This window comes from Candoia aspera, chromosome 3, assembly GCF_035149785.1.
Source record: "Candoia aspera isolate rCanAsp1 chromosome 3, rCanAsp1.hap2, whole genome shotgun sequence".
In the NCBI taxonomy this organism is placed as follows: Eukaryota; Metazoa; Chordata; class Lepidosauria; order Squamata; family Boidae; genus Candoia; species Candoia aspera.
The window spans coordinates 56,886,321-56,911,028 of NC_086155.1; the positions used below are offsets into that span (position 1 = coordinate 56,886,321).

The 24,708-nt window shown below is 41.8% G+C and overlaps 2 protein-coding genes across 2 annotated transcripts in view; one reads left to right on the forward strand and one right to left on the reverse strand.

The window, feature by feature from the left end:
* DMAP1 (DNA methyltransferase 1 associated protein 1) overlaps positions 1-5,142 on the forward strand; it is a 46,623-nt gene extending 41,481 nt beyond the window's left edge. The window contains exon 11 of the mRNA XM_063297798.1: positions 3,046-5,142. Coding sequence (XP_063153868.1) covers positions 3,046-3,105 — 60 coding nt within the window. The 3' untranslated portion in view covers positions 3,106-5,142. The remainder of the gene's footprint in view (positions 1-3,045) is intronic.
* Positions 5,143-6,048: 906 nt separating this feature from the next.
* The window catches only part of ERI3 (ERI1 exoribonuclease family member 3), a 299,426-nt gene continuing 280,766 nt past the window's right edge, over positions 6,049-24,708 (reverse strand). Inside the window, exon 8 of the mRNA XM_063297801.1 lies at positions 6,049-7,499. Within this exon, the coding sequence (XP_063153871.1) occupies positions 7,417-7,499 (83 nt within the window). The 3' untranslated portion in view covers positions 6,049-7,416. The remainder of the gene's footprint in view (positions 7,500-24,708) is intronic.

The window sequence follows — 24,708 nt, forward strand, 5'->3', positions numbered from 1 at the left end:
GACCTCGTACTTATTTATTTATTATTCACATTTCTATCACCACCCATCTCCCCCTAAAAGGGGGACTCTGGGCCGTTACTTATAACTGTTGCAGCATCTTGCAGTCACATGATAGCAATTTGTGAACTTCTCTGCTGGCTTCCCACAAGCAAAGTCAATGGGGAAGCCAGCAGGAAGTTGGAAGTCATGTGAGGCCCTTGCTTAACAACTCGCGTGATCCTCGTTTAATGACAGCAACCGAGACTGCTGGAACTGCTGTTGCTAAGCAGCAGGATCACATAGTTTTTCAACTTACATCCATGTTACTTAATGACGGAGTTTCTTGTCCCAATAAGCATTGTTAAATGAGGACTACCTGTATACTGATGTGGGAGTATAATTCCACAGGATTTGAGTGAATAAATAGACATTTGGCTGAAATAGATCTCAATGAGCAAATTTCTGCCAAGTTTAAACATGGGAGCCAGTTGGTTGTGGCTGGAGTATGATGGATATGGAAATGGGTTCTTATCCTGGTTAAGTTGTGAGACTATGTAGTGAACTTGAGTACTAGAAATACATAAAGTATAGTTCACATTGCCAAATGTTTAGTGACAGATGGTGGGTACGAACTGTGAGTTTTTTACATACGCCTGTGGCATATGTGGGATTCCAGATGTTTAGCTGTGTGTCTTCTGAGCAAAACACAGCAAAGACCCTTCTTTTATCAAAGGTATTTATTGCTACATAAATCTGTGGATTACAGTCTACCTTCATCAGCTGCCTGGAGTAGATAGAGACATCCTGGTTCAGACAATATCTGAAGCAGGCATTAGGATGTAACCTTATTATATTCTCTAGGAGTTCTGGATTATATCTTCTCTTGCTCTCTTGTTCCTCACAACGTCTTGCTCCTCTCTTGCTCCTTGACAACACTTCCTTTCTAACCTAAAACTTTAAAAAAAAATCGTTCCTGACCATGCATTCCATGGATTCACATGCATTCCCAGATTAAGCCACACATGGTTGCTCTATCACTAGGCAGTGATTTGGACTGGATGGAGGGCGACTTCTGTGAGGGTGACTTTTCCTCCTCATAACTATTCAGATATTTCAATTGGGAGCTAGTTCTATGGCAAGGGAAATGGTTTACAGTTCACTGATAACTGTCAAACATTTAACATATGATACGGCCACTAAATATCTTGTTCCTTCAGATTAAAAAAAAATGACCTCAATAGGCTTAGCTTCTAGCAGTCTGAGAGTCAGCTTCTTCTAGCTCAACCCAGTGCACTCTGTACAAATCACTTTGGGGTCCTTTAAATATTGTGAGGTCCACTATTGGTGGTTCCCAGTGAAGGTCATTTTCTCCCCCTACTCCAGCTGACCCAGGAAGGATGTTGCTCTGGGCCTTGAGGGGGGCAAAAAGTGAGCATAACTTGGAACAAATTAGTTCCAAGCAGAAGTGCAACCACTTACTCCAGATTAGAGCCTTTGATTTGCACAACTTGGACTCCACTTGTCCATCCATAATGAGTTGACTCTCTTCAGAATTCCTCACATCAGCACTCTTGTTCCTAGGCTCACAAGTCAGCCTATTAAAGGGGAAACGAAAGGACCTTGCCTCTAAGAAGTCTTGGGTTCAGAGTTAGAATCATTTGACGTTTAAGCTGCCTTTATCTGAACTCCTGCTGGCTCCTTGTTTTCTGAGCCTACTTGAAAGTGCAAAGTTACATTGTTAACATCAAAAATCTTTCCTTTAAGCATGGAGTTAGAAAAGCTCACTCATATGTCTCTATAAAATGTGTATCTCTGTCATGGGGGGCGGTATGTATTTTCATTTTAAAATAATTCCTTTCCATTAACAGTGAGGCAGGTTCCCAGATTCTTGTAAATTATAATATAGGGCATTTTTTTTTCTAACCACTTTTCGTTTTTGCCCACAGCGACAGGAAAAGCCAAGCTAGGGAAGGTGATTTATATGAATTTGTGACATATTTGAAAGATAGCTCTTTTGCCATATCAAGATTATCAAACACATGCACTCATCCCCATTAATTCAGCAGCCTCACTGAGCAGCTCTGAAGCTTCCATGCCTTTGTTTTCAGGTTGTGCTGGCTGTTTAAAGCACATCTTTTGACCTTGTTTCCCCAAATACTAGCAGGTACCACATGAAAAACAAAAGAATGGAAAGCTGCTTTGCTGAGTCCACTAGGAGCCTGCTATTCCAGAGAAGAGGAATAGTGCATCCCTAAGAAGTGGGAGAGTGTGGGCTTTATGTACTGAAGTTCTCAATCATTTATGTCTCAGAAATTTACAGCAAGCCTACTTGCTTTAAAGTGGGGAATGCGGGTCTGTGTTCCCAGAGACTTGATTGCAACTTTCTTCTCTACTTGATCACAGCCAGTGATTTTCTTTTAGAAAATGCCTTTCATTCATTCATTAACCCAAAGTTGCTTTATAATCCTTGGTCATCTCTCTAAATTATTTTGTTTCTCCCCATTGGCCTCTTGAGCAATTGAAATATTATTATTTTGGGCACTTGTTAGTCCAAATGGAATATCCTCAACTGCTTGCTAAGGCAGTAGAAATGGAATTTCTATATCCTTTGGAAATGCCCTGTGATTTGCTTAAGGGGGAGGACGTGGATCAGCCAAGGAGATTGTATGTCAGGCAGACGTATAGTGTCCCGTCTCTTTAGGCAAACTTATGTCGTATGTTCCCTCCATTACCCAATGTATACAAGCCAGAAGTAACCATCTGTTTCATGCTATGGCTTTGGCTATCAGAATTCTACATTTTGTCACTGTAGTGATTTATAAGAGCAACTGTCTCCCTTTTCTTGTGGATAGCCTCAAGTAAGCTTGTATTCCATCTGTTATGTTCTTTTAAGTACTACGTCAGGATCTGCACGCAGGGCTTTCTCCTGCATTTCCGCCCTGGATATATCTCACTTTTCGTTTTGCGAGGTTTCTTGGAAAGAGGTTTTTTTAATTGAATCAGGGATTTCTTTGCCTGAAGAACTGACTCCTGTTGACAATTCTCTTTTGCTTCTTGTTGGAACAGAGAAAGCGCAGGGAATCTGCTTCCAGTTCCTCATCTGTCAAAAAGGTGAAGAAGCCATGAGCAGCATGATGGCCCAAGTCCTGGATCTTGGAGGACCAACTTACTGACGGCAGGTGCAAGAAGGATCTGTCTCCCCATACTTTAGTAGGGACCGTTATGTTGGAAGGATTTTGTTTGCCTTTGCTTAAATCAGGAAAAAGAGTATTACTGCCCTGATAAAGAGGCTGAGATCATAATCCTGAATTGTTGCTGTGATTCTATTGTATATTTTTCCTATACCTGAGTTCTGTAGACTTTGATGTAAATATAGAACCCATAATCTCTTGTTCCAGAATCTAAATCACTAGTCATTCAGAGGGAAGGGCAGGAGGACAGACCCCTATGTCATCAGGAGTTAGGGCTGCATCTTGTGCTGGAATGAACATGGGCAGGGTAATTAGTATTATGGTAGGCATGTATTGCATTACCAGTAGATAAGATTGACCCCTGGTTGAGCACTAACTCTAACCTCCTCCTCCCATTCTCATAAAGTTGACATAGGCTTCTTTGTGGCTTTGCAGACCATCTTATAGGATGCTAAATAGCTAACAGAACTAAATAGTTCCCCCCAATATTTCATCTTGTTAAAGAATTCTTGCTTATTAATCCAGAATCAGTGCATCTAAATTAGATGTTAAAGCAAAGAATATTTCCTCCTTGACAGTTAGGTAAGGCAAATATACATTGCAATAAGCATTATTTTCAGGGTCATTCTCTACTGGACGAAACAGCTACTCCTTTTGCTATGATAGTGCCCCACTATCTGTCAGATTAGTGTGTAAGTATTGGTACAAAAAATGTTGGCTCAGCCATTTCCAACTTCATACCCTCCAAGTGGGTTGGGATCTCCATTCAGTATAATTGTTCTTAAGGGTCCTCACAGCACAATCTTTTCTATTTACTGAGAAGCATATCCCTCTGGGTTCTGCACGGGTATTGAGGAATGCAGAGGTCTCTTATTGCAGTGCTGTTGATGACCCAGTTTTTATTTGTAGCATCATCTAGGGGTGCTGCCTGGTGTGTCAGTTGTGTTGGTGTCCTGTAAAGCAGCAAACTAAATATATGCTGGTTTTTCAAGAACAGGAAAGCATTATTATCCTATAGTTGGACTTAGCTTCAGCTATAAGTGTTGTGAGGGTTAAGTAAGGTGAGACCTCCAAAGCCAGAAATGTATATAAAATAAAAGTTCCAGTGAACAGAGGGGTTCTTTGAAAGGCTACTAACTGTCTTTTTTCTTAGTAAATTATACAAAATAAGAAAATATTTGTATTTATGCATAATGCATATAGATCACAGAATTCTAGTTTTGTTAGTATTTTTAGTGCAGAAAACACAGAACAAGTTCCAGGATATTGGAATGGAAGAACTCATGGTTGTATGATTAGCCCTGCCTTGGCAATATGAAACTCAAATATTTAGTAATAAATCAACAGGATAGACTCTGGACTACACTGCCTGAAGCTTGCTGACTTTTTAATGGCTGGATGTCCCTGTTGCTACATAGAAAGCTGCTTCCTCCCCTCCCCTTTTGAATATTCATCTTCTTTCAGATACATGTCAGAAGAAGACTATGACACCTCTGTCCTGCAGCTGTCAGGCCTAACTCATGTGCTTGCCTCCTTTTCCCCTCAAGTGCAACTGGGAATCAATAGTGCATGACAACGCCCTTTGATTTACATTCTTGCTGGCAGAAAGAAAGGTCAAAGGCCAAGTTCTTCGTTTTCATAGAAAACTAATTAGACGACTCCATCGACACTGAATCAATAAAACTGATCAGGTGATTACACAGAGGGAACCATTAAAATCCCTGTGACCTTTGATCCTGAGTCCCTAACCTGAGAAGGAAGAGGCTTGGTTACATTCCCCAGTGCCTTGGAGGGCAGACCCTGCAAAGTAAAGATGGACTGGCCTGAAAGGGAGGAAACACAGACTCTGTCTGTCATGAGTGCATATGCTGCTGCTCTCTTGTCTCTCCATTGGCCAAATCATCTATGGGAAGTGTAGACACAATGCTGCCATAGGTGTACTGAAAAGCAATCTAAACTAGATTAAGGGGGGGGGGGAAAGAGCACTGATTCAAAGCAGTCATTCAGCATGTTCTTCAAACACCTGGTGACGTTTCCAGTCACCCATTTATCATTGTTCTCCAAATCAGAAGAGGTGGTTCATAGATCTTAGGTCAAGTAGCAATCAACAAATGGCTGGCAATTATTCACTGGTCTTCAATGTTTGACTGCTTTAAAACGGAATCATTGTTTTTAAAAACCCTTAGTTCTTGCCTTAGCTGTACTATATATTGTATATTTCTAAAAATAATGGAAAATATGTGTTCTGTATATAAACAGTACCAATGACCAGTTGTTACCAGCATATATAACCTTATGCTAGTTTCTCTTGTATTCCTAATAGGGAATTTGCTTTCCTATTTCCTGTGGTTCCAGAGCCAATACATCCCATGTACAAATTATCCCTGGTTGTGCAATGATAGAGATGTAAATATTTGCCAGCTCAAGATTCTCATTTCACACAAAAGCCCTTTAATAATTTCATGCAACTTTTTAATTGTGCCTGATAGCTTGGCTTCATCCTAGTCCCTTCCCACTGCCTATCGCCATTCCCCTTCTTCAAGAGCACAAAGTCTGGAGCTGAAAGGAGAATTCTGCTTGCAGGAACATAAATATTAAGAGGAGTAGTTCCTTTTCTCATAGTCTCCCCTATTGAAGAACTAAGGAAAGAGATACTAATCCCCAAAGGCTATTAGTAAACTACAACTGGAAATGTTCAGTGTTATAAACACAGGTGATTCCAGAAAGCAAATATATTTGAGGATGAAGCCAATATCTACGCAGAACGGCCAGCGTTTTTGTAATTAAAGAGGCTTTAGAAAAAGGAGGCAATACACCCAGTAAGAGATTGCTGGCAAGGCCACGCCTTTGCACCCCTTGCAGCACATAAGGAGCCAAGTTCCTTTCCCCCAGACTTTATTCAAGTGGCACATTTACAGCAAGGATGGGAGTAACGAGCCAATGAAGAGGTCAGGTTGGGTTCAGCTGGAACATCCACACACCATGCATTATTACTGGGAAGGCCCAGTGCCTGTATCAGCTCACAGCCTGACTGCTGCATGGGCAGAGCCCTCTCGGTGTGGCTCCCAAGTTGATGGCAGCTGGCGCCTATGCCCCTGGGGGTCCATTCAGCAAAGGCCAGGGAAGGATATTCTTTCAGGAAAACACTGAGCTAGGAGAAGAAGAAACATGTTGATCCTCCTCCTCCTATACTGATGCAAGACATTGAGAACTAGGGGGAAGAATAGGCCATATCTCTCAGGCAACACACCGGTTTCAGCCATGGTGAAAAGGGCAATTAGTCAGATTGTAAAGGGAAAAGAACAGGGATTTTAATCATTATGCAGATTGCTATAGTGTATTGAGGCTGGGAACACAACCCCTTGCTGGACAAGCAGTAACGGGCATGTCCACTGCCCGCAATGGACTGCGTACTACATGGTGGTCGTGTGCAAGGACAAAAAAGACAGCAGGGTCCCTGACATTCTGAGGATGCACCAACAGGAGACTAGGGTGCAAGAAGTGCCGCACATCAGATGAGCATCAACCAGGATGCTCTAGCATGTAATAGCCCCTGCTGAATGAAATCCCAGGAATATAGGTGGCTTTTGGTGGGCATGGAATACAGGCACTTCACCTTGAACAGAAAGAGCCGAGCTTCCTTAATCACATACAGGAGGAACGAGGGATGGGGCTTAGTGTTTATTTAAATCAGAAAGGAAGCGGGCAAAAGGCTGCTGAAGAAGGGGGGCTGTCTGGATGCTGCTCAGTCAATATTTAGCTGACACGCAGGAGACACAGTAACAGATTCACACAGGAGAAGGGGGGCTTGACCGCAGCTGTTGAGATAGTGTACTCAAAATAATGAGGGCAAGTGCCCAGAACATAGCACCACGGTCTTGCTACAGGCGCAATTGTGAGCACAGAGAGAGAGAGAGAGAGAGAGAGAGAGAAAGACGCCAATGGAAATCAGAAGCCAACAAAAGGGAAAACAATCTACGTCTCTAACCATGTGGAGCAAGCGCCCTAGGGGGCTGCAGGCTGGACCAGGCCGGGCAGGCAGCTGGCCCTAGAGAGGGAGTCACTTCAGGCCTACACAGAGAATCCAGTTCCATATATACAGCCTCTACTGGCAGAACAGCAAAACTGACGGAGTCGTGGGGTTGCTCGTTCCTCTGTCCTCTTTCTGTCATTCAAATGCTCCAGCCCATCGCACCCATGTAGCAGGAGCCGGCCGCATGCAGCCCTGTCCGGCCGGCCCCAGAGATCAAAAGGGCTTGGAGGTCTGCTTGAAGATGAACCCTCTGTGGGCCAGCGTCTTCATGATGTTAGCAATGTTCTTGCAGTCATCTGGTATCCAAAGAAGAAAACAAAGAACAAATTTCACTTGTGGGTAAGGAAAAAGGATCTCTCACACACACACAAACACAGATGCATGTCTACAGCAAGCTAAGCATAGTGGGAAAGGCATATGTAGCAACGCATACAGAGTGCTTCATTGAGGAAAATACACTCCTAACATGCCACAAACTATGACCTTACCTGTAAAACCTCAAGCCCCTATGAGCATCTTGACAATTAAACATATTATGATGACTGATATCCTGTCTTTTGCCCATACAGCACAATAGAAAATAAATAATTGAAACAATTGAAAAGAATAAAACTGGCAATTACTATGATTCAACATTTTTTCAACATATGCAATGAAGCAGGGTGAATTCTAATCAGATTGTACAGAGCCCATTTTTACTAACAAAAAGGAAAATAGGAAGTATGCGAACTACTAAAAATGGCAGCTACAACAACAACAAAAAATTCTTCACCACTACAGTGTGCATGGACAATGCTGGCTTCTCCCATTTCCTTGCTCTATCCATCCAATCAACATTTTATTTTAGTACATGGGAGGAAATTCTCAGCACATGAACAGGAAGGAAGATAATAGCAGTTTAAAAATGGGAGGAGAAAATAAACATAATTGCATGGGCAAAGATATGGTTCTTGATAGTTGCTTAACTATGCTACTAACACTGGGAGCAGGTTTTGTCTCTGACATTTATTTTAAAATCATTTGTAATCCGCCTTTCTTTCAGAAACCCTCAAGTCAGCTACAGTATAACATTTTGGGACAATACATTTTAAAATAATGATATACAACTGCCTCAGTGAAATACAGGATCTTCACAAATTTGTTATTATATCAAACTTTGATAAAAGCAGAAAGAGACCGTCCTTAAAGTCTTGATTCAGAATATTTAGGGCAGAGATGGGGAACAAACTGCTTTTGTATCAAGTGCCACAGTCTCTTGGCAGTACCAAACACAACCTGTATAATCAAGTCCAACGAAAGCACTACAGTATTGTCTTTTTCAGCCTACAGTGTTCTGAATGCCGAAATTCTCTTCACTCTGGAAATAGCAGCCAAGGAACTATCTACCAGATGAATCTGGCAAGTTACTAATTTTGCAGTTCCACACATAAATACAGAATAACCTATAGAAACCCTTTTGTGGCAGGGAATTGGTCATCCAGGCTGTCCATCTGGCTGCTGGCTGTGACTGAAGACTCCAACAATATTTAGTTTTCCTCCATCTCTTTTAGGGGAAAGAATTCAGGGGGAGATTAAAACTTCTGCCCCTTGTATTCAACAGGATCTATGAGTGCTTGCAGCCATTGTTCAGCTGTACCACTGAGTGTAGGCACCAGTAAGAGAAAAGACCTTTTCCTCTTCTAACCCCAAAACAGAATGTCTGCTGCCAGTTTGTTGCCTCCTCCTGCTGGAGGTTGTCTACTCAGGGCTAGGAGCATGGGAATAGATCTAATATTGCTAGATCTCAATTTTAAATATATTTCAGCTCTTCACAAGTAGAAGAGCCACTGCTTTAAATTATGCCCACATTATATTACCTCTTGTCCTGGGTTGAGTTCAAATGAAACAAGTTCCTTTTCAAATGTAGCAAAAGGTAATTCTGACCTGATCTAATTTCCAGCTAAAACATTGACATGCCTGACCTTGGATTCGTTGTATATGTGACTCCACTAGAGAGGTGCCAGATGAGGATACAACAGAGAGCACATGGTATTAGGTGGATGTACTCTCCACAATAGCACTATCTTGGAGAAAGTCTTTAATGTAAGGCTAGCATCAGAATGACACAAATGGGACTAGCAATGCTAGAAACAACAGTCATATTCAGAGCATGTTCTATCTAAATACTTCCGATTCTATGCTTGTAAAACTCATAATTTATAAGTATTTTTTCTTTTTGAAAAGTTAGATTATCTAATTCATATAAATTAAAATTAGTACAAACTGGTGACAGTGAAAGAAGTATCAAGGACAAAGATATCATTTATCTGCCTTAGATTCCTTTCCTTACAAAAGTCAACAATGAGAGCTAGAACCATGATTTAAAACTTAGATTTAAGTTTTTATAGATCTTAAATTATGTATTACATCACAAATGAGGAGCTAAATTAGGAGCTAACCACAAATATTTTTGTTAAGAATATACTTTTGTTCAGAACTTTTATCACAGGCCCTGCTAGCTGCTTTCCTCACATTTAACAGTGGAAGAATGGTAGCAGTTAGAACAAAAATTAGGGCAGAAATATGAACAGATACAGCAAACCATTCCCTTCTGAACTAACAGGGAAACAGGACTTGAGCTGATTTGTGTTACCTGGGACTAAACGCAAGCAGAGTTTGCTAAAATAGAAGCAAGGCTTAAATTGATTCCTGGTGTCTATATTTCATGTTGAAAATTGGCTTGTAAATCCATGTTTTGATCTATGGTGGCCGTCTCCTTAAGAAAAAGCAAGAGTAAATGTGTAATTTCTCCCTTGACAGCACACAGTGGCGAGGTGATCCTTCTTCCCGCTCCCCTCCGACTTGGGACAGCTCCGCTGCCTCCCATCAGCACTCTTTCTTTCTCGCCCCACGCCTTGATGTCTCCATTTCATTAGTGTGCGCCCATTCATCACGCTGTTACCGTAAGGGTGACTTTGCCCACTTGCATGTGGCAGGCAGGGCCTGGATGACATGGGGTGGCGCTGCCACTCTAAAGGGGGAACGAAGTAGAACACACACACACACACACACCTGCTAGTAAATGGATGTTGTGGCAGAGGGACAGCTGCATCATTACTGATGTGTAAATGATAAAGCAGTGCCTCTACATCCATCTCTTAACTGTAAATCCAGGGAGTGCTTTATAATCAAGCGGCAGCGATAATAATGTGAAATTAGGTCTCTCTATCAAAGGGGGGAGGCCTTTTAATCACGGCTTAAAGGGTGCAAGCGCTGTTTATCATAATTGAACTGTATCCAGGCTAATTGTGGCCATATTTCACTGTCTAGGAGACAGGCACACTGTCTGAGGAATGAACACAAGGGGCCGAATGGAGCAGGAAACCGCTGTCCAACCAATCTTGGCCCCAAAGTGATGGTACTTCACTATGCAGGGAGGGTATCAACAGATATTCAGAACATCTCCATCACTTTCCTTCCGATTAACCTATGTAGTGCAGGTAACACAGCAGGGGAGCAGCAGAAAAGGAAACTGTAATCTTGACCTACAGAAGTTTGCAACTGCATACAATTTAATGGTTGTGTGTGAGTCTACCACCACCCATCATTTTGTACCAAAAAACTAGAAAGTAAAAAATCTGTGATAGAATTATGCAAATCTGCATTCAAGCCACATACTGTAATGTATTTGAGAACAAGTGCAAAGCAGAATTATTATAACAATTACAGGAATAGAGATCTTACATAATGAGTACATCTTGGCCAATTTAGCTCAGAGTAGTATGCAGAAGACCCAAGATCTACAACAGCAGTAATAGGGCAAAAGTAAAAGGGACATCTTGTGTGGTGAACAGTTGCAAATGGTGTAGTTATAACAAGCATGTATTCTTTCTGTAACATTTTCCCCACAAATATTGTATCGGCCTTAGCCAGAGATTTGGGGCATATCTAAAGTGATCTTAGATGGTAAATAGAAACTATATCCACAAGCCTCAGACACAATCAACTATGGGCACTGCCAAAAACGGGGAAAATAAAAGGGATTCCTCTTCCCCAGTGAGAATCTCATTCTGTTGGGAGGCCTAACTGGTTTTATATCTCAGCTGTACATCTGCATGGAAGTACCTCAACAGTTTCTAAGCAGAGCACAATCATTCAGAAAATATGTTAACCGAACATACAAACTTAGAAAACATGTGTAATATTAAACTCTGAATGCCTGAAAAACATAGCTATTCTAAAAATTTCTCCTACGACTTCCCAGGGTAGGTGGGTATCTCACAGAATAACAGAACTGGAAATCGCCTTAGAGGTCATCTACTCCAACTCCTTGCTTACTATAGTATGTACTAGAGCATTTCTGATTTATATTCCACTTTTCTGATCAGAAAAGTGGGGGCTTACACAACATATAACAAGCACAAAACTAAATTAAAAACACAGTTTTACACACACACACACACACACACACACACACTTATTTGCTGTAACAGCCTGTCCCGCTCAGACAATGTTTCCCAACCAGAGAGCTATAAGCTAATACATTTTTAAGTGCCACCTCGATAATATGGTTCTAGTGGCCTTACTCTGAGAATAGTCCATAGATGAAATGGTTTGTGAAGATTATACAGGTAGTGCAACTTTCCTCATCCTAGCATCCCCCATGTGCTGTTAGGATTTGCCAGCCAGCATGCGAATTGGGGCTGGAAATCCTGGTATTTGCACCCTCAACACTTCTGGATGGCTATAGGTAAAGGAAGGTTGCAAGAACATAATCACATTGTATAGTTTTTAATTATTCAACTAAATGGCCAATCCTGGTAGCAGTGATTCTATGTGTGAATCAATTGAGATAATAAATAGATCCTATGTGTGTAATATATACAATTTGACATTGTGTTTTCATAACCAAAAGGTATCAACTGAAAGTATACCATTATGCATCCCATACTATTGCATATTTCCACTAAGAAAATTAACACAGGAAGTTTGTTGCTGTCTGTAATATTAAATGATTACATATATGTGTGAATCAGTCATAGATCTGATACTATGGTGACAATTTTTAATTTAATCCCCCATCTCCTCAGATGTAAGGTTATCAAGAAAGGCAATTCTCACATTAACTGAGCTTGAGAGGGCACAAATTAATAAGATGCAGCACAATCTACATGGATTCATGAAGCCACTCTGTGTCAGAGTCAAGATACCAGATTGCATGATTCAGCTGTCCTTGTGGTCCATAGCAGTGCCCACCCTGAAACAGTCCCCTCAGACCCATTCCTTGAGAGGTCAAGAGCTTGGGGCCCAGACTATAACCTTCTCAGTGGCAGCCCCTCCCTGTGAAACAGTTTTCCCCTCTGACAGCAGATTAGCTCCCACCTGCCTATCCTTTAAAAATTGTAAAAATAATTCTCTCCTGCAGAGCTTTTGGAGAGAAGGACATTTAATCATGGGACAGCAACTGAAATAATTCATATTTGTTATATATCATTTTAATGCTTTATTAGTGTAAGCCACCAGGAGTCTGACAGGTAGGCACCATACTCGTTTCTGTAATAAATAATCAATTATTCAATCCATCTGGGAGGGTGACAACACTGGATGGCACAAAGCCTCTCCAAATACTACACACACTGCACCCATTCCATTCTCTCATTTTTTCTTTCCCTTTTTTCTTCTTTCCAACTGTTAAACCATTGACGTGAATAGACATTTTCTTTAAAGTCTTTAAATTTTCCCATGAGACGGAGCAATTTTCAGGAGAACACTGAAGCACAAGGCATTTATATGTATGTTTACTGTGTCTTTTTTTTTGGAATATCCTAGTGCAAAGAAAGCAAAACTGAAACAAGAACAACCACCAAACGGTTGCCCCCCAATATTTTATGATCCTCCATTTTAAGCCCTGGCTGAACCAAGTGGTCTTGAACCACTTGGTCAGATGGCTGTGGAAACATGCCATTACAAACCTTGCTTGCCACAAGTCATTTAGCAAGACTGACTTCAAATCAGCATGAAGGTAAACACGCTTATTACAATTATCCGTGTACAAAAAAATCAACAACAGCCGAACAACTTTCTAATATGCAATTACAGCCGCTTATTGATTTTACAATGTAATCCGCTCCGATTGATTTAATAACACAATTATAGGCTGGCTCTCGGGATATTAGTGCAAGAGATTTTCATAAACTCCAAAGCAAAAAACTAAGCGGCTTTTAAAACAACACTGTCAGATAGCTGTTTGGGGAATTATTAGCCATATGAAATCTCCTAAATCTCCTCGTTGTTACCTTGAAAAAGGATTTTCTGTTACAAAAATGGCAACTGAGAATAAGAAACCTCTGACTATAGAGCACTGGAGGCTTCACCAACCCCGATAAGCTTAAAAAATGGGCCCAGATGGCTGCAAGGAGAACTGCTTTTCAAACACCAAGAAAAGAATCCACGCATGATCACTTATGTGCATATGCATATAGAGAGTGGACATACCAGTAGGTTGTTATATAATTTAGGCATATTTGTATGACAGCATGACAGAAGAGCACATAAACTTTCTCACCAAAAACTTTTGAACTGTAAGAAGCCATGCCAAGCCACACAATTCCTGTTCAGTTTTGCAATCCCTGCACTATAAATTTGTTTCCAATTTGCTCTTGAGGTGTAATATTCAACCCAATTTGAATAACATTACATTCTATTGTTCATGCTCAACCTTTACATTGGGAGTTCCTGACCTTAAAGAATTCCCTATTTTTTACCCTTGAGTTATCTTGGTCCCTCCTAAAATCCATCCCTTGGTTGCTGCACTGCAACATTTGGAAATGTATATAATTCTCTTAAAATGGTCCAATCTCTGTGTCCATTACTGAGTTGAACTGGAGTATACTGCTCTTCCTTCCTAATGTCAACATCCTCAAAGATTCACAGAGTGCCAAATCAATTAATGAGTGTAGCATCTATTCCTTGGCATATAGTCCCTCTCAAAAGAAAGCATGCACAGAATTGCTATTGTTTAGGCACTTACTAAAAACATTATTTGCCCTGGCACTTGAGAGCCCATGACGATGCTGTCAAAGTAATTACTGACACTGTTATGCCTTTTGTTGTTCTATTTTGTAAGAATCAAATTTAATTCTGTATGCAGCCTGAAGATATAGTGAAGGACAAGCAGCATTTCAATACAAGTAGTCCTCACTTACTGACTGCAATTGGGACTGACAACTCCATCGCTAAGCGATGCGGTTGTAAAGTGAAATGTCATGTGACCATGCCCGACTTACATCAGTTCGTCAGTTCTGGCTGCAGAGATGGTTGGTGAACCTGGTTGTTGCTGCATGAGGCAAAAGGAGGTTGGCCTGGATTTATTTATGGAATTTATAGGCTGTCCCAATCTGTCATGACTTGGGGGTGTGGGGGCTCACAAGGTACAACAGTAAAAAGAGAAGATTAAAAACAAAGAAATTACATTGCCCAAAAGATAAAGTCTAGAAAAAAGCCAATAACCAAAATACCACATAAGGGGTCCCTCACCCAATCTCTATTGTGGCCAATTTAGCTGGATCTGTGCAAGCACCTACCCACACAATGAAATCTCCTGAGATCTGTTCAGTCCCAAAAAGACACAGGCTGGTATATCTACCCTTCCTTCCTCCCCCCCCCCCCCAACTAAAGTGTGCCACATGTTCAGATCAACTGATAAACCCACCTTTCCTAGTCTTGCCTATGGGCAAAGAATAGTTCCTAAACACACAACATGCACGAGCTTCATTCTTGGCCTTCGATGTATTTGCCAGCTTTATGGGCCCATTTTTCTTGTCAAGCTGACAGCACTGCTAAGTGGATTTCTCTGTGATATGCGGACAGATTATCACATTACCCCAATGTCCAACACAAACATATTACTTTATATTCAATAGCTCTAATGAATATAAACTGCTTTTTCTCTTTTTGGGAGGGGGAAGAAGCTGGTGGGAGGGGGCAATCTATAGATTTTTAATGAGGGCTGCTATTTACACGCTCCTCTTTAAAACAGGTTTAGGTGCAGCCCCTGGCTGGAAAATCAATGCTGTTATTGTTGGAATATTGTATATTGATATTGTAATAATAAGACACAATTGATTTAGGGGTGTGTATGGATGGGGTCAACCCAGGGTTACTTTGCCTGCAGAGTGGCCCTGTCTCTCCAAGTCGACCATTTATTTTAGGTGACCCGTTTTCCCTTTCAAGCCCAGTGAATAGTCCATCTCCATCCTTAATCCCCAACAACCACACATACAATAAAAGAAGAATGTTCAGAGTACTATAACACTGAACACGTAAATAGTCAAGAAGGTAGGCATAGGCTCTCATCAGAAAGAAACAATCAACTGAAGTCCATCCCAAATGTAAGGAGTAAACTCCTTGGGGATTTTTGAGAAGCAGGGGACCCATTCCATAATTTGTGTTGAAAACCAGTTGCTAGACTTCATCAGAATCCTAAGACCATTCTCCACAATGGCTAACACTGAATGCTACAAAGGAGAATCCAAAACAATAGAAGGGGATCCCATTCATTTATTTGTCCCCATAAATGAGATGTATGTTTTTAAGTATATTCAAAAGGTGTCTATTTTTCATACATCCCTTATGTGTCGTGAAAAATTAAGTAAAAATTATCAGTTTCTCAAAGCTGGAACCAAAAACTTTGGCCCCTCTTGTGTATATGATACAGAAAATTCCCAAGGATACCTGGCTATTGTGGTTACTAAACTGGGACCTTGCATCTTTTAAAATATAAGCAGGGTTCAAGGACAGGTCCTTGTGTTGATCCGCAATAACCCAGATACATAAAAATGCATTTTTAAGGATGCTGATGTGGGTAGTAAAGTTAAAATGCTATTTAGGAGGACTACATTTGAATTACATCTTCCATCCCCAGCCAGTTCCTGCTGTGGAGCAAAGTATGGAAGAGAAAGCACCTCTGCAGTACTAATATGCCCACACCACATACAGTATATTTCCCAGATCATGTGAAGAGATGAGAATTGTAAGGTGGAGGATGGGAAAGTGAGTAGAGAGTGGCCAATGGGAAAAGAAGAGGAAAAAGAAGGTAAAGGAGGACATCTGAGCACCCCAAGGAGCAGTGTAGCTTTTCCACCTTGAATGGTTCAAAGATTAAGGTCAGCTCTGTCTTTTTGTAGATAAAAATTTAAATTCTGACCTCAGCAGATGTGCAAACACCAGAATGGTGCAAGACATAGCTAGGCACAAGGGGGATATTAAGACTAGTGTTGCTGGTTACAATAGTCCCTTCAGAAATACGAATGAGATGCTGGAACTAACAAGTGTACATGCCTGGCCTTGGGAAATGTGCTCATTTGGAGGGAAGCTGGCTGCACCTGCATTATAGCCACTAAGACAGATCACCCAGTGGCCTGAGCTGAGCAGGTCCATATTTAAGCTGTCCCCATGCTTTATGGTCTGTACAGGAGCTGATGCAGAGGGAGCGAGAGGCCATTTGTCACTGCTGGAATGGCAGATTCCTGCTAATGAATAATATTAGTGCTCTCTTTGTACAACAGCTCTTAGCACTGAGCATAGTGGGGGGAACATTCATCGGACAGCTGCCTTGTTTCCAACTTCCTTTTATTTGCCTTTATTACCAGCTGAAGGTTCTGCGCAAACAACTCATGTATCCTTACCTTCTCTGTGGCATTAATATAGAATCTCACAATTCTGCTTGTGCAATTACAAGGAAAGGTTTTCTGTCTTATTATTATTATTACTATAACATCTGCCTTTGCAGCTTACTAATAACTAAGTCCATAATTAAAACTACCATCCTACCCAGATCCATAACTGAGCAACTATTGTGCATTTGAGAGAATATTAATGTATCTTTCACTTTCCAAGAGACAGGTATCTTGCAGCACTATTTAGTATCCCACATTAACTTCCACTCCTTCAAGCTTTCCATGGGCAAGCTTCATATCAGGTTCATTCAAGATCCCAGCTTAAATATGAGCCATCAGTCTGATGTAGCTGCAGAAAAGAAAATGCTATTTTAGGGCACATTAATCTGAGCCCAGAGTCCAATTAAGAGTAGTAGTTATTCCATTATATTTTGTTGCACTCAGACCTCAATTGGAGAACAGCGTCCATTCTGGGTACCATAGTCCAAAAAGGACAGTGACAAATTGGAGTGAGATCAAAAGAGGGCTACCAAGATGGTGCAGGGTGCAGAAACCAAGCCCAACAAGATTAGCTAAATGATCTGGGCATGTTTAGTTTACAGAGGAGACAACATGGGAGGGATACAGTAACAGCCTTCAAATATCTGAAGGGTTGTCACATAGAAGAGGGAGTAGATTTATTCTCTATGTACCAGAGGGCAGGGCAAAACCAATAGGTTAAAATTGCAAGAAAGTAGGTTCAGGCTAGATGTCAGAAGGAACTTCCTGACTGTATGAGCTGTCAGCCAATGGAACATACTGCCACATGAAGTTGGAAGTTTTGCAACAGAGAGATGCTCTAGAGGAGGAACCTGGACTAGATACCCTCTAAAGCACATTCCAACTCTGATTCCATGAGTCTAAGATTTTTCTTAATTCACAAAAAGCCTACAACAATAAAGACATACCCACATTCTGAATCTTGCCAAGCATTGTCTTCTGACTTTATAACAAGAGTTTCTACTATGATCAAATTCATTTCACAGTAACCTGAATCAATACTACAGATAGGATAGTCACAAAATAAAAAAAGAAAAAGTAGGTAATATTAGGTTCATATTTGTTGTTATGCTACTGTCCCTTTCAGGGTTCAGGAGCTTGCAATTTCCCCCATTCTTCTTCATGCTTCCACAATTCATAGCATCTCCTTAGGTTCATAAGCTAAGCAGGCTCAGAACAGGTAAAGTACACGGATGGGAAATTACCAAGAAATACCAAGACTTGGGCTTTACTGTTTAGCCTACAGTGCCTTCTCAGAAGGCAGTGGTTAATCACTTGGACATTGTTGCCAATAAAATTGCAGGAATGTGTCCAGGAAGTCACCAGGAGTTCATATCAACTCAAAGGAAACTTTAATTTTTTACCAACTTTACCTCAGTCCTAAATATATTTATTTATAAGCAAATGCTATTGACTGTACTTTTTTCTGGCAGAAGGAATTGCCACAGTAGAAAGTAGAAGACCTATTCATCATGATGATAACTTCTTTGTCAAAGGATGTGGATTCCAACAATAACTTGGTATTCTTAAGAAATTAACTTCCTTTAAGTACGATTGATATTATTGGTTATCATCTTTGGTTATTTATTTGCTAGTCTTCATTTTTGGGGTCATCTTATTTTGTATGACAGAATTCTTGCTTTATATCTACTGTTCAAGAATGATAATACAAGTTTTAAAAATGAACACGTATAGTCAGTTTGTCTCTAGTGGGTATCACTTAAAGATGCATTTAGTTGATAGATGGCTGGATTGGGAGATAGCAACTGGAATACAAAATTGTAGTCAAAGCTAAATATGTAAGATTAGATTAACAGAAATTATTTTGCTATGGCAAATAAAGAGACAGTGTAATCCAAATGTATTCTGCCTCAAAATCTCAACTTCCCTAGCTACCTTTTAGATCACAACACATCATATATATCAGGAACATGCCAAATTCAGTGTTGTCTAACACTATTAAAAAGCCAAGCCTGAGGTGTGTGTGTGTGTGTGTGTGTGTGCGTTCATGTGTGTATATATCTAGATAGACAGATACACAAACACACACACTGTGTGTGTGTGTGTGAAACAAACAATACAAAATGAAATGTGACATCAATGTTGGCATAAATTTAGCATAATTCCCCTATCTGGTGACAGCCAGATGTTTTGATCTATAATTTGTACCCACCCCAGTGGACGTGCTGGCTATAGTCTCCTAGGTATGACCCGTTCCATAGGGATGCTTTGGGAACAATTAGTGAGAAAATACTTCAAAGTATTCTGCATACTAAAGTTCCAATTTAGGACCACACTGTTGTTCAAAACTTTGAAAGAAAAAGTCCTAATACTGACTTCACTCAAACTTAGAATAGGCTGGGCATTATTATACTGTATTTATCTGAAGGGAAAACATATCATCCCCCCAAGGACACAAAATTCTGTGCTATGCCCAGCTTCCTTACCTTGTTAACCTAGCACTGTCAACTTCACTGAACTCCAGTAAAACCCATCCTGGAGTTTCCCTCCAACAATGTATATATACATATAATACACTTGTATATGCCTATATGATTGTGTGTATATCATAGAACTGTAGAATTGGAAGGGGCAATTTAGGCCATAAATCCAATCCCAAGTAATGTTTAACTCATGCATCGAATCAAAGTCTCCCAGGCAGAAAGTAGTTTGGTTTCTGCCTGAACACATCAGTGAAAAAGAACCCACCACTTCCCTGCATAACTGGTTAGTTCCAGTATTAGACTGTTCTTACCGCTGGGATGTTTTTAATACCATTCAGCTGAAATCAGCCCTCTTATGATGTAAATGCATTATTCCATGTCCTGATGTTAGAGCAATGGAAAACTGGTCTCACTATTCTGTGCAACCTCCCTTCAAGTATTTGAAGAGTGCTATCAATTAAACTCTGCTGATGTTGCTGCTTCAAATGATGTGCCAGCAATTTACCAGCTTTGTCACCAGACTCCCAACGCTTTAATTTAAATCTACTCAATCTACCTTATCAACATAAAAATCCCCTAACCCTAACTGTAACTTAGCTAACACAAATGCTTTGTAAGCCAGTTCTGTAGGCTTTTTTGCTCCAGTCTTCTCAGGCGAAACATTCCCAAATTCTATCAATCTCTCATCAGTTTCTACACCCTGATCATCTCAGTTGCCCTGGTCTGAACCTGATCCATTTCTTTCCCACTGAAAAAAGTGAAACTAACAATTCCTGTAATTTGGAAACTAGTTCTGTTGGTGCCTTTCTTGCAGCCACATCACACTATTGATTCATATGCAATTTGCAATCAACTACTATTCCATCATATTTTTCACCAGTAGAGTTACCAAGCTCTTCCTATACTTGTGCATTTTATTTCCATTACCTAAGTGAAGAATTTTGCTTTTGTTAACTTTCATTTTGTTACTTTCTATCCATTTCTCTTACCTATTGAGATAGTTTTGAATTTTATTTCTGTCCTTCAGGGAATCAGGTATCCCACTCAATTTTGTGTCATCTGCAGATCTGATAAGCATTCCCACCAAGTCATTAATAAAAAGGTTGAAAAGTACAAGGCCCAGGATTGACTGTTGTGCCATCCCATTTAATAATGCACTCCAGTTTGATGAGGAAGCTACCCAATCAAAAAATAAGGTAAATCTATTTATCTTTAATAAATAATTGTCTTCTGGTAATTCAAGTGGAGGTTACTGGACTAGGAAACTCTGGGGCTGTGGGGCGGGCTATCCGATCAAGGTGATGAAGGGCCAGGGATGTTACAACGGGACCCGGAGGGAAGGCCATCTTTGGGGAAGACCCCCCCGGTGTTTGTTACCAGTGGCGTGTTCCGGCTCTCTGTGGTCATACCCAGGCCTTGGACAGCAGATCCCCACAAACCCTGGTCTCCGGCTGCTGCTTTTCAACGCCAGGTCAGTGAACAACAAGGCCCCCCTCATATGTGACTTGATTGCAGAGAAGGGGGCAGACCTGGCATGTATCACCGAGACCTGGCTGGGCTCAGAGGGGGGAGTGGCCCTTTCTGAAATACTGTATGCCCGGCCGGGTTTCAGGAGTGGCACTAGCGAAGACACTGGGGCAAGGGAGGAAGGGTGGCAGTTGTCATCAGAGAATCTTTAGTGGCCCTCAGGGGCACTGCTCCACAAGTAGCTGGTTGTAAGTCCCTGTTTTTCAAGCTGGGTTCAAAGAACAGCTGGGGTGTTGCTACTGTACCAGCCTCCCTGCTGCGTAGCAGCCTCCCTGCCTGAGCTGATGGAGGCTGTCTCAGGGTTGGCGGTGGAGTTTCCCAGACTTATGGTTCTGGGGGACTTCAACCTGCCATCCCTGCGACATGCCTTGGAGGTGGCTCGGGAGTTCATGGCTACCATGGCAGCTATGGGCCTGGCCCAGATTATTCGGGACCCGACTCAAGACAGCAGTCTCACCCCAGACTTGGTTTTGTCTGAGCAGTGGCAATGCGATCTGAGGGGAGAGTTAGATCTGTCCCCGTTGTCATGGTCAGACCACACCCTGGTGACCCTGAGATTCTACTGTGCCACCCCACTCCGCAGGGAGGCAGGACCCATTCGATTCGTCTGTCCCGGGTGACTTATGGACCTGGTGAGGTTTCAGAGGGAGCTGGGGGTTATTCCTGAGGACCTGCTGCATGGTCCAGCAGAGGTCCTGGCCGTGGAATAGGGCTGTAGCCAGGGCCTTGGACAGGATCGCACCTGTGAGTCCTCTCTTGCCATGTTCAACCCATCACTCCCCGTGGTTCACGGAGGAGTTGAGGGTTTTGAAGAGGGTTAAGAGACTTCTTGAGCGCCGCTGGAGAAAGACGAAGACTGACTCTGACCGAACACAAGCTAGAGCCGCTATTAAGGCCTACCTTGTGGCGGTAAAAGCAGCGAAATGTGAGTATTTCTCTGCTCTTACTGAACCTGCAGAATGTCACCTGATGGCCCTGTTTAAGATTGCTCAATCTCTTTTCAGTCAGGTAGACTCAGTGACCCACTTACAGGGCCATTCGGAAGAGTTTTTGGAGCATCTGCAGGATAAAATCACTCAGATCCATTCTAAGTTGGACTCTAAGCATGAAGTGGAGTCTGGGGAGATGCCAAGGGAATGTACTTACCTTGTTATCTGGGAACAGTTTGATCCTGTTGGGCCTGAGGAAGTGGACAGGATAGTGCATCCATCCTTGCTCTTCTTGACCTCTTAGCAGCTTTCGATACCATCGACCATGGTATCGTTTTGGGGCAGCTCAGGGATTTGGGGGTCGGCGGTGTAGTTTTGTGCTGGTTCACCTCCTTCCTCCAGGGCTGGTCACAATCAGTGGTGATAGGAGAGGAGAGATCCGTCCCGTGACCCCTCTTGTGTGGGGTGCCGCAGGGTTCGGTTCTCTCTGCTCTCCTATTCAACATCTACATGAACCTGCTGGGTGAGATCATCCGTCACCATGGGATGAAGTATCATCAATATGCTAATGATATTCAGTTATACATCTCCATCCTGGGTGAAGTAAGTGATGCGGTCTCCACCCTCTCCAAGTGCCTGGGGGCTGTGTGGGTCTGGATGGGGAATAACAGGCTTCAACTGAACCCTGGTAAGATGGAGTGGCTGTGGATTGATGGCCCCTCAGTCTCTAGAAGTTGTTATATTTGGTGCTGGATGAGGTAGCACTGCCCCATTCGGAACCAGTATGGAACCTGGGGGTCCTCCTGGACTCACGACTCCTGCTTGAAGAGCAGGTGGCAGTCGTGGCCAGGAGGGCCTTTGCACATCTTCAGGTTGTGCACCAGCTACGCCCATTCCTGGATCGAGATGCCCTCTGAACAGTCACTCATGCCCTTGTCATCTCCCATATGGACTATTGCAACGCGCTTTACATGGGGCTACCCTTGAAGAGTATCCAGAAGCTTCAGCTGGTCCAGAATACAGCTGCGCAGACAGTTATTGGTGCTGTAAAATTGGCACATGTGATGCCACTGTTACGCGAGCTGCATTGGGTACCAGTTTGCTTCCAGGTCCAATTCAAGGTGTTGGTTATTGCCTTTAAAGCCCAAATGGCATGGGACCAGGTTACCTGAGGGACCGCCTCATCCTCATGACATCAACCCGCCCCACCCAGTCAGGCAGAGAGGGCATGCTACAGAGCCCATCAGTAAAGGAATTTCATCTAGCGGTGTCCAGGAGGTGGGCCTTCTCTGCAGCGCCCTTTGGAATATCCTGCCCCCGGAGTTGAGATGGGTTTCCTAGCTCCCGGCCTTCCGGAAGAATTTGAAGACCTGGTTCTGCCACCTTGCTTGGGATGGGGAAGGTAACAGCTCCACCTGGGGGTGGTTGGTGCCACAGCACCCCCTATTGATTGTGATTCCATCTCCTCTTGGATTTTACATTGATTTATCTTATTTATATTTTTAGATTGTAATTTAGGTCTATATGTTCTTATTATTACTTTTATTGTAAACCGCCCAGAGCCCCCCGTTTGGAGAGATTGGCGGTGATATAAATTTAAATAATAAATACATAAATAATAAGCAATGATTAAAACTACCTGCTTCTAATGTTAAGGTATTCTATTTACAAAGCCAATTTGCTATAGTGGCTAAGGCATCAGGCTAGAAACTGGGAGACCATGAGTTCTAGTCCCGCCTTGAGCACAAAGCCAGCTCGATGACCTTGGGCCTGGCACTTTCTCTGAGCCCTAGGAAGGCAGCAATGGCAAACCACTTCTGAAAAACCTTGCCAGGAAAACTGCAGGGACTTGTCCAGGCAGTCTCCGAGAATCGGACACGATTGAACGGATTAAAGAAAAAATCCTATTTATAGAATCAATCAATTCCGCCCTTTGCATAAACCAACTATTCATTATTTCACATATTTCACAAATAGGCACACAAATAAGGGGAAGAGGTAGCTACACAGGAATGGAAAGGGAAAAGAAAGGAGAAAAAGGGGGAAAATAATAAATCTTGTTTAGGCATTTCAAAAAAGGGTTAAAATTATTAGGCAAACAGTTCCAACCAAGTCTATTCACAAACATCCACTCAGCAGTGATGCCTATGATCATTCACTTCTGCTCATTTCTTTGTTTTCAACAATTTCTTTTATTCGTATCTGTAAATGTAAATAAGTAAAGGTTCCTTAAAGTGGAGCTCATTTCCTGGCAGTTACATGAATATTTCCATGTAACGTTCTTGACAATGACAGGGAAGCAGTTTCCCATTACTTTCTTCCAGGATGTCCTCTCAATCTCTCAGTCCAGTCTACAGCTTTGGTATTTTCTAGTGGTCTCCACTCTATGTACTAACTAGGCCTGACATTGCTTTACTTCTTTTCCAGTTTAGTTGCTACATGCTGCCACCTTCTTTAGGTGAACATAAGGTAATCCCCTTAATTCATAAGTTTGTGAGAAAACAATGGTCTTCCTATCAGATATATACAGTATTCGACAAGTACTCTTATTTCTAAAAAATGGCTATAGTTCTTAATGCCAGCCACTGGTAAGTGTCAGTTAATGATACAAATTCAATTCCTGCCATCTTCAGTTAAATGGAATAAGCAACTAACTCAACATCTGCCAGCTTTTACTGCAAACCCATCTGGGAGAATAAATAACTTGTTATGCAAGGTAAACTCACTTAAATAGGTATTATGTGACTACATGTTAATAAGGATCGGGTACAACTGTACAATAGTTATCTCTCAGAGAGCCTGGACGTCAATCAGATGGAACATGGCTGGTATGGACTTATGCTGATCTTTGTGAGATTCACGGACATGGACAAAATCCTACAGCTGTGAGTTCCACAGCAGAACACATTC